The 12124-nt window shown below is 48.8% G+C and overlaps 5 protein-coding genes across 5 annotated transcripts; 1 reads left to right on the top strand and 4 right to left on the bottom strand.

The window, feature by feature from the left end:
• Positions 1-667: 667 nt before the first annotated feature.
• FMAN_09753 (uncharacterized protein) lies at positions 668-1261 on the top strand (the record flags this gene model as incomplete). The annotated part of the gene is made up of 1 exon (XM_041825351.1): positions 668-1261. One exon carries the CDS (start codon positions 668-670, stop codon positions 1259-1261), a length of 594 nt encoding a protein of 197 aa, XP_041690741.1.
• Positions 1262-1388: 127 nt separating this feature from the next.
• Positions 1389-3117, bottom strand: FMAN_09752 (uncharacterized protein; the record flags this gene model as incomplete). Its single annotated transcript, XM_041825352.1, has 3 exons — positions 1389-2465; positions 2542-2850; positions 2911-3117. 3 exons carry the CDS (start codon positions 3115-3117, stop codon positions 1389-1391), a joined length of 1593 nt encoding a protein of 530 aa, XP_041690742.1.
• A 1006-nt stretch (positions 3118-4123) lies between these two features.
• FMAN_09751 (uncharacterized protein) lies at positions 4124-5728 on the bottom strand (the record flags this gene model as incomplete). Its single annotated transcript, XM_041825353.1, has 1 exon — positions 4124-5728. One exon carries the CDS (start codon positions 5726-5728, stop codon positions 4124-4126), a length of 1605 nt encoding a protein of 534 aa, XP_041690743.1.
• Positions 5729-6226: 498 nt separating this feature from the next.
• FMAN_09750 (uncharacterized protein) lies at positions 6227-8730 on the bottom strand (the record flags this gene model as incomplete). The annotated part of the gene is made up of 4 exons (XM_041825354.1): positions 6227-7115; positions 7167-8343; positions 8402-8482; positions 8529-8730. The coding sequence occupies 4 exons, from the start codon at positions 8728-8730 to the stop codon at positions 6227-6229; spliced, it is 2349 nt and encodes a 782-aa protein (XP_041690744.1).
• A 1106-nt stretch (positions 8731-9836) lies between these two features.
• Positions 9837-11777, bottom strand: FMAN_09749 (putative xylan 1,4-beta-xylosidase; the record flags this gene model as incomplete). Its single annotated transcript, XM_041825356.1, has 6 exons — positions 9837-10145; positions 10195-10667; positions 10718-10939; positions 10991-11398; positions 11457-11543; positions 11597-11777. The coding sequence occupies 6 exons, from the start codon at positions 11775-11777 to the stop codon at positions 9837-9839; spliced, it is 1680 nt and encodes a 559-aa protein (XP_041690745.1).
• Between the last annotated feature and the right edge of the window lie 347 nt (positions 11778-12124).

Here is a 12124-nt window from a genome sequence, read left to right on the forward strand (position 1 = left end):
TCTAGGTAAACGTGTGAGCTGCAGGATTCTTGGTTGTGCTTGATCCTTGGCAGCTGTGGATTGTCTAATGAGGCCAAAGCTGGAGATGGGGCTGTCCGCTGTCCGCTGTCATTCCCCTCTATAGTAGGTAATGATTGGTGAATTTACGGTATTCCTTTGCGAGATTGAGTCATTGAGAAAACAAGGCGAGCCCACTTAAGTCGCCTGGCTGGAGGATTCACATAACACTAACGGTAAACCGGAAGGAATGAGATGCGCTAGTGCCTGGTAGACTGGTTTAATCTCTTGGAATTGATCATCAAGCTAGTGTTTTCTCGTATCTCATCATGCCGGTTAACCGCGTCTGACAAGGGCTAGGGTCGGCCGACAACAGACCCCTCTTGCTGTTTTGTAATGCCTTAATTGGACATGACATGTGGTTGCTTCCCTCTCGTTATAGAAAGGGGATTTCGTTTTGTTCCTACTCCGTACTTTTTATTTACAAACCCAATCCTCTTTTATACTTCGATCCGTCTATTACTCTTACACAAAGCCACAGGCCGACCCGGAGCCTCCATAACAATCGAATACATAACCTCTATTTATCGATATGACCAATTTGCGTGTAATGCCTGGTGCACAGGCCCAGGTGGATCACTTCATGAGCATTCCCTGGTGTCGTCAAGAGATGGATCAACAAAACCTTATTGCATTACCGCGCATAGATAAAGAAACAGACGGAGCCACCGGTGATCTTTTCCGCAAGACGCTCAACTCTTCGTCAACCATATCCCGAAGCATCGTCATTCTGCCAAATCCTTCTACACTCAAGCCTCCAGCCACAAGTGCAACAAAGCCTTGGCTCCCGCTCTCCACCTGCTCGGTATTTTACACCTTAGACAAAGGACTTTGCGGCTTTAGCAACTTATGCCACGGCGGCATCCAGGCAACTCTAATCGACGATTGCGCAGGGGCTCTCGGAGTCCTTAATTCTCGCATACAGGCAGGTTTGATACCAGCTGATCCACCGGGCCGATGGTCACCAAAGATAAACCCTGGGATGGTAGATCTCACAAAGTGTATGCTGGCGACCAAGGAAATGACAGTGCAGTATCTGCGCCCTCTAAGAGTTCCTGCCAACGTGCAGGTAATAGTGACCATAGGGGAAATCTCAGATAATGGGAGCTATTTTGTTTCAACTTCTATCAAGGGCAAGGATGGTAAGGAATATACTAGAGCAAGGGCGGAATGGATGGTACTAGGTCTTAAAAGTAAGCTCTAAGTTTATAAATATAGTTATTATCTGAAAACAGAAGAGGGATTTGTAATAGCCCACGGCAGCAATTTGTAGATAGGATTAACAAACGAGAGCAGCTCATTCAGCACAGTAAGGCTATCTTCACCATCCCTCATGCATCATTCGCCCCTTTCTCAATGTGACTTGCACCAAGATTCTTGCGCTCACGAAGGCTAATCTCGTCAAATGCCCGGTATCTCTCCTCGCGCTTTTTAGTAATGGCTTGCGTACCAGTCAAAAGCTCATCACCGTCAAAGATCTGGCCAATCTCCTCAAGACCTTTACCCTTCGTCTCAGGCAGGTACCACCAAGCAAAAACAGTTTCAACGCCGAGAACAGCACACGCAAAGATGTAGTAACGCCAGCCGATGCGGTCCAAGGCGACGGGGTTGACGTAGCCTGTGAAGAAACTAGCCGAGTAGCCACAGAACTGGAAGATCATAGCTGTCTTTGAGCGCAACGAGTAGAGAGAACACTCAACGACGTAGGGAACGGTCGAGATGGCAAAGGGTTGGTAGCCGACCTGGAACAGAAAGATCATGGCAACGACGGCGAGCGCCAGAGGTCGATCGGAAAAGTGGCGTTCCTCGTTGAGGGCAGAACAGATGGTCCATACTATGAAGACAACCAACATGGTAGTAATCCCGAATGTGATCAGACCGCGTCGGCCGACTCGATCAATAAGCATAGCAAAGAAAACAGAGCAACACAGCTGCCAAACAGCAGCGATTGCATTAATAAGAAGTTGCGTGTTGGCATTAGTCACGCCAATGCTGTTCAAGATCTTGGTCAGGTAATAGCCGGTCAGTCCCAGGCCCGACAACTGAGCAGCAAAACCCATGAAGAGTAAGATCCAGAGGCGCTTGCGGTTGCCACTGGTCCGGATAAACTCGGACCACTGGATCGCCTTGTGCTTCTTTTCTTCTTCTAGGGTGGCTTCGATCTCGAGTAACTCGAAGCGCACTAAGCGAGAGTCGTGGTCGCCGCACGAGTGATACTGAGAGAGCACACTCAAAGCTTCATCTCGCCGATCCTTGTACACGAGCCAGCGTGGAGACTCAGGGACCCAAAAGCTAAGAACCAGTTGCAGGATGGCTGGAACGCCCTGCAACAGACTGGGTAGTCTCCAGCTCCAGGAAGAGTTCATCTTGAACGTGCCAAATGTTGTCCAAGCAGCAACGAGATAGCCCTGGTGGGTATAACATATCAGTATTATTGCTAGAGGCTCAGGACTATCAGTGCCAAAAAGGACTTTGACCACTTACGACAACCCATTGTGTCATGTATAGAGACACCATTTTCCCGCGATGAGTCGGGTAGGCGACTTCTGTCATCAACTGAGGAGCAGCCACAGCGACGATGCCAGTTCCCAGTCCAATGATGATTCGGCCGGCAATAAACATGCCCAGGCTCTGGGCACCGCCCTGAAGGGCAGAACCGACGATGATCAAGAAAGTGCCTAGCGTAATCGGTTTTTTCCGCCCGAAAATCTCGCACAGCTGAGAGGAAAATAGGGCCGATACAAGAACACCAATATTAATCGCATTAACAAGAGTTCCGAGGTTAGCACCTGTCTATCATCTCACATGTTAGTGTCTCAGACTAGACAATTGGGTCACCAGAGAGAAACATACTGGGTCGCCAAATGCTTCCCGCCAGAGAGGCAAAGACTGCATGCCGTTCAGCATGCTGCCGTCGAATCCGCAGGTAAATTGGGCCAGAAAGGCACTGAGCAGAAGCAAATTCAGCTTGCGTAGGTTGGGGTACTGAAACCACCACTTGTCCAGTTTGGGGATGACATCGGCGAGGACAAGGCCTTCGAATTCTTCCACATCAGCCATTTCCCTCTTGGCGTCGTTCGGATCGTTCATGTTTATGAAATCGAACAGGGGCTATCGGCAGGATCGAACAAGTGGAAGCCTGGAACTTGTAAGAAGCGACAACTGTCAAATCTGTTACTGAGGCATAGCTGCTTGTATGCAGGTGCAGATCGCCAATATATAGAACGCAGGCAATTACAGATAATTCCAGCCCTGGCGAATTTCGGATTCAGCTCCGCCCTTGACTCTTTCAGAATGCGGGGAAAACCTGGGGGGCGTTGGGTCTCGCACTAGTGGCATGACATCGGAGAAAGCGTCGGAGCAGCTCCTACAAGCGATCAATTCTTGCCGATTCATGGGCCTCATTTGCTACTGAGTTAGTCGAAGCTTCTATCAGGTCATAATTGGAAACGATTGGGCATGTCGTCTCATGGCTTCAAGCCCTGAGCGTGCCGCCACAGCTATTAGAATCTTTTCCGAAGCCAGCAGCACATAACGCTTGCCCATGGAGCTCGAAACGTAATTCGAGTAACGTCTGTTGATATTGGCCAGACAGGCAATAACGCCTCTCGTAGAGTGCTGGGGAGCTTTGAGCATAGGACAAAATACAGAAGACTGCAAACGAAATGAGCGTGAAAAGCCAAAACCATTATGCCAAATATGTCATACTGTCAACTGAAGTGTGCCAGAACTTTGTTTACTCTCGGCATCCGGCCTAAGTTTCGGTATTCATGGTGAATGGGTGGGCATCCTTTGATTCATTGACCTTACCGTAGCATGTGTGAAGTATACCTTCTAAAATAGCGTGCATGTGTTGATTGAGAGGACATACGCTGGTCCCTCTTGAAGCAGTGCATCTTGCTCATTCCTTAGAGTCAGATTCAGTATTTCAGCATGCATGATATATGTTTCCAGACGGCATATGAATATATTCTAAATATATTGCCTAAGTAGCTTGGAATTACTGAGTAGATTATAAAGACATGGTAGATAGACTGCGCGCGCGAATGGATTTCATTGTTTGCCACTATCTAGAATAGACAATGGGATCCAGCGAGGGGTCGTGACGCCAAAGCACCGTGTTTACACTGCCATGTTCATTGACACCAAACTCTACCTTCCAGAATGACGGATCATTATCATTTCCTAATACCCATCTACCACGGCGCGACAAATCGTTCCGTGGTTGCAACCACGTAAAAGTATCGCCATCGTAATGCGTCAGCGTGTACCTTTCCGAGTCCATTCCCTGGAAAGCCCAAAAGAGCACTCTCTCTTTCAAAGTGACCACGACGCTGAACACACGGCTCTGGTCGATGTATTCTCCCACGTATTTGTCCAATGGTTTGTGAGGGTTGATGGTCTCCGGTTGGCCCTCCACCAGACCTAGAGCAATTCGGTCATACCATCCCAAGTTGATAGCGATAGACGTCTTCGCGTGCGAAATAAAATCGGTGCGATCCTTGATCGGAACGCCAATGATTTCCTCAAGCACCATTTGTGACACCCAGTCAGGCACATCAGTAAGTGAGAGGCTGTTGCCCATGACCAACACCACGCTCTCCGTACGGGGAATCAGTACAACAACCGCAAGAGCGCCTGGGAGCGTGCCTTGATGGTATAATATCAGCTCTTCCTCTCCTCCTTTTCCGATGATCGGCATTCCCTTCGGCATCAGCCGGCCGTTCAGGCCAATATGTCCCAAGGTGCTGGGCAGCTGCACACGAGCCCATCCCAGTCCGTAAGACACTTCTTCCCTTCCAGTCGAGAGCATTGGCACGTGAGGAGACATGATCTTCGACACCTGCTTCAGAGGGGAGCCTGGTGTAGATGTTTGACCTGACTGACGCTCATGGTTGAAACTCTGTACGAAGCAGGTGTAGAGCTTAATCAAGTCCGCAGCGCAAGACCGGAGTCCACCCGAACCGCAGCCGATACCATCCTCACCAAGCTTGGGTCCTGGTATGCACCATGGTGTACCATCATCCAAGGCGTTGTAAGACTTTGTCACGTTATCTGTGTCGCTGGGTTGGGGTTTCATAAAGGACCTTCGCAAGCCGAGCGCAGTGAAGACCTGCTGCTGGAGGAAGTCGTCCAGAGAATTACCGCTGAGGCTTCTGAAGCTCTCATCACAGGCATCATAAGCAGTGCTATTGTACGCAAATGAGCCGAGGTGCGCGGGGACCAGTGTCTGCTGGTTGACGACCCGCATGCAGTCATCTTTGCCGATCAAGATGTTGCCCTCACAACCACCAACCAGGTTTCCGCATGATGACATACCACTGCTGTGGCTGTAAATATCTGCTAGTGTTGTGTTATTATACAAATAAGTGTCGTTGGGATGGAAAGAGGGTGTTGCGTCTTTGACAAGCATCTCCCACGACGCAATGCCTTGGTCGACCAATATGCCCATGGCCGCGGCTGACAGGCCTTTAGCGAGTGAACATACTGGGAATATTGTCTCTTCTGTAACAGGAAGTCTTTTCTGGAGGTCTCGGAAGCCGTAGTTTGCATGATAGACAGGCTGGTTCTTGGTTGCGACCGAGAGACTCAAGCCTGGCGTGCCACCAAGCTTCATCAACTCTTGAATGGCAGGGCCAAAGGCATCAAGCCTACGGGATAAGTCGTCCATGGCACTTCGGTGTTGAAAGTAGCTTCAATGCAACGAATCTCGATCTGGAAACTGGTATGCCCTTTAAACTCTTATCATGAGTCTATACTCTATAGTACCTTTATGGAGGTGGACTTCGGGGTGAGTCCGACAGCTTGGCCGACGGGGGTTGGTTGCAAAAGCCCGCACGCGGATAGTAGACCCCGCTTTTTGTCTATAGCCTTATCATCCTTATCATTTTCTAGAAAATAAAGAAGTCGATGTGGCCAGTAGATTTGTCCAACTTTGTTTTCACGCCAAGTGGTTCCCAGCTGGGGACGGGCCTCTGGTCTAAGCAGGTCAGATCGAAAAAGACGATCAGCCTATCTATGACTATGTATTAGATAATCTACACGACGCGGGACATGCTTCAATAGCATACAGCCAGGATTTTCCAAGACGATATCTTAGAGCACATCATTCACCACGAAGACAACTCTGCTGGTTCTTTCAGGGCAAGCTCATATTCATAACTTCACATCAGTCTCCAATATACGAGCGACTCAGCATACTAACCCGCTCTGACGGAAGAAACGTCTGCTCTGAGAGATCATAGAAATCGAGGCAATTCCCTGCCATATTCATATCCGCACCGACCACTTCTCCCATGTCATTACCCGGCTTGGCCTGCGCGGCGAATATTGAATCGTGAGTGGCGTTGCCCATCTGAAATGACAGCGGAAGCGGCGGGAAAGCCAGAGAAATGCTCTCGGGCGACTCCGTCTGAGTACCATTAATCCCTATTTCTCCATCTAATGCGCCTGGTAATGCTGCTTCATTCGAAGTGCTCATTCTCTGAAGTCCTGTACTGCGAAAGCTAACATCCGCATTTCTCAATGAAGGAATGGCGTCTTGCTTCTCAGAAAAAGCTTCCCGGATATCGACTGAACCGGAACCTTCGATGCGAGCCTTCTTGAGGCGCGAGCAGAATTTAGAGGCCAGATTGGCTCGGGCCGCAGGCTGGTCCCCGTTCCACCTACGAGATATCTCCTCGAGGCTCGCTATGATCGAATTAAAAGATGAGGTGAGGGTGGATTGGTAGTATGCGGCATGAGTCAGCAGCATCTTGCCGCACACGAAGAGACAAAACGAAAACTGAGGACTGATGAGTACATGTGAGTGGCCAAGGAACTGCTCTGCGATTGTGGCAACCTCATCAGCTGCGACCTGACAGGTTTCTGCACTGGAGGCAGAAGGTAGTCTGACAGGAAGAGACTGCCATTCGGCTGGTGGATATGCTAAGCCCTGGTGTAGGAGGACAACGGCAGTGTTGTGTGCTATGTGCGCAAGGACTAGGTTGGGATCCAAGTTGCCGTCATTGTTGAATTGGCATGCCTTGCGCCATTTCTCAGGGAGAAAGAATTTCCATCTGATCTTGTCAGCTCAATCTCTCATCGTTTAGGTGTAAAGGGATCCATACTGTACGAGTCGCAAGTCCAACTGCTTAAACCTCATAAGCCACCTCTGTACTTCATGTACCTCTTTAAAGTCAACTCGGTATTGGAGAAAGAACGACGTGACAAGGCTCAGACTCTCCGTCGCCTCTATACAAAACGCGAAGCCTCCTAAAGAAGCCTGGCCATCTTCGGTATCGCGAGTCGCTGGCAAATAATCTTTCTCACGGTCATGGGACCGGGTCGAGATTCCAAAATAGGGAGTAGGAGTCTGGCTTGGTTCTCCAGTTTCCCATATAGCGCCCTCGCAGGGCAACCTCCTCGTGACGTCAGCACTAGTTAATGAGAGGTTCCATCCGGTACAGATACTGCAGAAGCGGTCCATGAGGAAGACATTCCAGAAGATGCGGCGCCGCTCTTCTACTTCGGCCCACGTTGCCGCTGGGGGGAGAAACGCCACTCTCTCGATTAGAGCCTTTGACCTGGACTGATGTGACTGGGTCTCCTCCTCCTCCGTGCTGAGGCGTAGTTGTTCAACGGTTCTAGACATGCTGCCGACTATGGACCATGCCGAGGGACCTCTGCCGCTACCAATAATGTCAAATGCACAAATGGTCATTGCTTGCAAGTTCTCGACCGAAAAGGACTCCATACTCGCAAGTATGACTGTCTGGCGGCAGCTGGTGGAGTACTGAGCACGGAGTTCTGGGGCGCTCTGGAGCCGTGGATCATCTGAGAATCGTATACAGAGAGATACTATAGCGTGGAGTATTGTCGATACTCGCGCTCTTCCAGAAGGATTGGAGAGCAGCCCTCGAAATGTCGGCTCATGTAGCATTGGTATCCAAGGATGCATCTGGCTGAAGTATATGTTGACCATTGAGTCCACTAGATCGTCTGGAGGGAGGGTACCCAGGTTAACCTGGTGTTGAAGACCGGAATTATTTTTTGACTGGTGCGTATTTGTTGCATCGAATGTGCTTCCTGGCTGAATTCCTTCCCCTACCGAATCCACCTGTTGACCGATTTCCGATAGTGGCAATTCGGTGAGATGTCTTCGGACATCTGATGCCATCTGCTGGATTGAAACTTCCGGATGCGAGTCTGGTGTTTGCCCGTACTGCTGGTTATTTGGCTTATTGATACTGTTCCAGATCTGCTGCCAGAGAACACCCTGGCCAACAAACATGTTTTCCAGCGTCGCTACCGGCAAGTAAGTCAGCTACAAGGATTGAATATGTGAAGTCGCTTTGCTGCCTACCTACACGCTGAGTCAATGTCTCAATAGCCCCCGCTCGCATGCCCGGCTTTGACTTTTCCTGGTCGTATATGCATTCGGCACCTTCAACATGTCAGTCGGTCAAGTTATAAGGATGCGTGAGATTTACCGAGCTTGATACAGGTCCCGCATGGTTGATCTCTTGAGCACTTGGCCTTTCGCCTGCGGCATAGGGAACACGAAGGTCCTTGGGGGTCGTCTTTGCTGGTGCGCTTGCGTTTCTCAGGCCGAGGTTCGTCTGAATGGACTCCATTGGGTCGGGGCGATGACTCTTCATCGTTATCTTGCTCTGAGTAGGGCTGGAAGCTCATGTTTGGAATCTGCTGGTCGCGATAAAGCAGCGCTGATAAGCTTTGATGTGCACGCGGCGTGTTGCGAACATGCGAGACGGCAGAGACAATCAATCATAACGAGTGGCGGGGCCCCATGGGGCATGTCACGTCACGTCACCCTCGTTGGAGTTTAGTGTTCGTGGAGAAGAGTCTGTATGATCTCATTGGGTATCGGGATCGGGATAGGTCTCGGAGATGCGCCCGACAGCCGCTCAACAACAAGAGTATCACCATATGTTGTATTTCAAACATCTTTACCAATGAAACTATTCTACTACTTAGCTTATCTTGATTGCTGTTTATCTTGCAATTACATTCATTACAACCTTTTCTTTATCACTCTGAAAATCTTTATATGCATGTGACTTAACAATATGAAATGAGATAATGTGACTTCTAGTGCTAGACTTAATGGGGTTTGTGATCCATGGCTCGAGTGGAGATTGTCCTAGAGTATAATTGGGTCGCTTAAATGAGGTAGGAAACAGTAAAGCGGGCTCGTCGGAGCAAGTCCGTAATCTAATCCGTCGCCGGTCAATCTGCTGAGTGTAGGGTATTATTGCAATTTTAGATTTCTTTTTAGTAAAGTTATAGCAAGAAGCCACTTCTGTTAATAACAATTTATATAAGTAATATAGTATATAAAATTAAATTAACTAGATCTATTTTGCTATTTTAAATTTTTTAATTTAACGTGAAGATTTACTCTAACTTGTAATATTAAGCCAAAAGGAAAAATAATAACTATAAGATAGTTGGTTAGGATTGGAACGAACTATGGTTTTTTCGGAGAAACCATGGGTAACACCAGTGGAGCCAGGCTTATCTTAGCGTCATTTCCTTATCTGGATCCAATCTCCAAAGATAAACCAATCTCATCTCGGTTAGCTTCACCTGGCTAATTACAGCCCCCCAACTCAAAGCACCATTCTCAAGCTCACTGGTGCAATTGGCTAGTCAGCACATCTACTGGTTATAATAAGGGCCAGAAACTAAGGGTCCAAGGCAAAGATGCTTATATATAAGGAGACAAAGGCGAATTAAAAATACAAGAATAAATCAGCATCAGATTTGGCCTATCACCTTCACCATCGATCATAATCAGGAATGTTCTCCTCGTGAAAAGTCTCCCTGACCTCGTTGAATCCAACTTGGGGTCCATTGTGAGGCCAGGGCTCTCCATCCCCAGTTGCAAATATCGCCCAAGATGCGCCCGAAAACACAAACCAGTTTGGCGGAGCAAAAGCTTGCCAGGACGACGCGATTGACGTCACGTAAACAGGGGCCTCCTTTCCGAAACTGTAACCTAGCCGGTATTTGAGGGGTTCAGCCTGGATGTGTAGCCTGAAACCACCAGCAAGACCGCTCGTTTGGTTGAGTGGAGTTTGCCAATACTGTCGCAATTAGCAATGGACTCACATATACATTGAAATGGCCACTCACCTCCTGGGTGCCATTCTTGTTGAGCTCAGTGTAGATACAAATACCGGTGGCATTAACACATCCTCGAACACCGATATCTTGATGCTGAAACTCGGAAAGGTATGAAGAAATCCCGATCCTGTTTCTTGGGCCCAGATCCCCCTTGAAGCTGGAGAGTTCGGCTGAGAAGGTCATGTTGAGCGACTTCTGCTTGCGTAACAACGCCGCTGGGGTATCACGGTCACTGAGACCGAAGACGTTAGGTTTCAGCACCAATTTACCTTTCTCTAACTTGTAATTCTTGGTATACGGTACTCGAAGTTGATACCATGATGGGTCGAGTTTAGTACGAGAAAAGTCGTCGACCCATTGTCGAGGAACCTGTCTTGGACCAACCTCTGGCTTTATTTGCTTGCTGAGCAGAACAGGATCGCCTTGATTGAAGACTGGCCACTCATCCTTCCAGTCAACATTGACCATGAATGTCTCTCGGCCTTCTCATGGTTAGGAATTCATCAACGAATATCTGAAGAGGCGAACGCACCAAGAGGAGATGATCCGTTGATGTTGCGGCGAGCTAGGAACGTCGCATACCATAGTCCGTCGTTCGTCTTTGTTAGGGTAGCATGACCAGTGGACTGGACGGTGAGATTGTCAAAACCCCATTGACCGTTGTATAGCAGAGGGTTGTGTGGCCCGGCAACAAATGGACCAGAGGGAGTCTTGCTTCTTGCGATGGTCGATCGATGTAGCTGATCCGTACCGCCTGAGGAGCATTAACTTTTATTTTGATCGAGAAAGACTCAAACACACCCACCTTCAGCGATCAGGAGATAATACCACTCATCCTTGTAATACATCTTGGGTCCTTCGGGTCTGGCTGTCGAATTATGTGGCAACGTCCCGTTCCATAGACTAACATAGGGTCCTACGCAATTTCCAGATGCCAGAGATACCTCGCACTGGGAGATACCCCAGAGTCGATCTTTATTGTTGTTGGGGGCCATGAGGTTGAGGTAGGTCTTCTTGGTCACAGGGTCCTGGAAAAGCTCAGGGTCGATGCCCCATGGCTCGGCCCAGACAGGGTCAGACCAGTTAACGAGGTTTTCCGAGGAGATGAACCAGACACGAGGCCATACACGGGCCACAGGATCATAGGTCCAACGCGTCATTGCTGAAAGCCAGAACTTGCCATCGATGAAAGAGAGACTTGGCGCCCAGGCCCCTGTCCATTAGAGTCAGATATCTTGCGTAGCAAATGAGAATTGGAACGTGTTATTTACCTGCTCCAGTGGGCGTCCCATAGAGCTGCAGCTGCTCTGGCCTTGTCAAAGCATGAGACTTGATCGTCCAATTGGATAGGTCCTTGCCTTAGAATCAATCAGCAAATCTGGCTCGATGAAAGAATGGGTTGGGAGTTTACTGTGATATATGGGAATGCCGGGCCAGTACTCGAAAGAGGAAGTGGCGATGTAGTAATCGTCGCCCACGGTCAGGATCGCAGGATCTGGATTCCAACCACTAATGATGGGGTTCCAGATGGCTTGAGCCACTGGTTGGAACAACACAATCCAACCGCACAAAAAACGAGTTAATGGATACATGGCAGTTACTTAGATATGTTGTCTGAAGGAAGATCCAATGCCTGATATCTTAAAATAATCAGCGTAGCCCCGTAATATAATTGGGGTTGATTACCACCACAGTACGGAGTATTGAATAGGCCAAACGGCGGACACAGGTTCCGGGATAGGCTTGTGGAGTCTTTTGCCTACAGCCTATGCATCGTAGTATGTATAATGGTGGTCTTGGTACACATGATAGGGCTGGCATGCATCTTCGGAAAAGGCCCGAGACCTTTTCCGACATCATGGCAGACCAAAAAGTCGGGCTCTGCTGTATACGGTAAAGCCTGAAACCAATTCACTGAATATCAAAAACGTAAGCACGA

The sequence above is a fragment of the Fusarium mangiferae genome, assembly GCF_900044065.1.
Source record: "Fusarium mangiferae strain MRC7560 genome assembly, contig: FMAN_scaffold021, whole genome shotgun sequence".
NCBI lineage: Eukaryota > Fungi > Ascomycota > Sordariomycetes > Hypocreales > Nectriaceae > Fusarium > Fusarium mangiferae.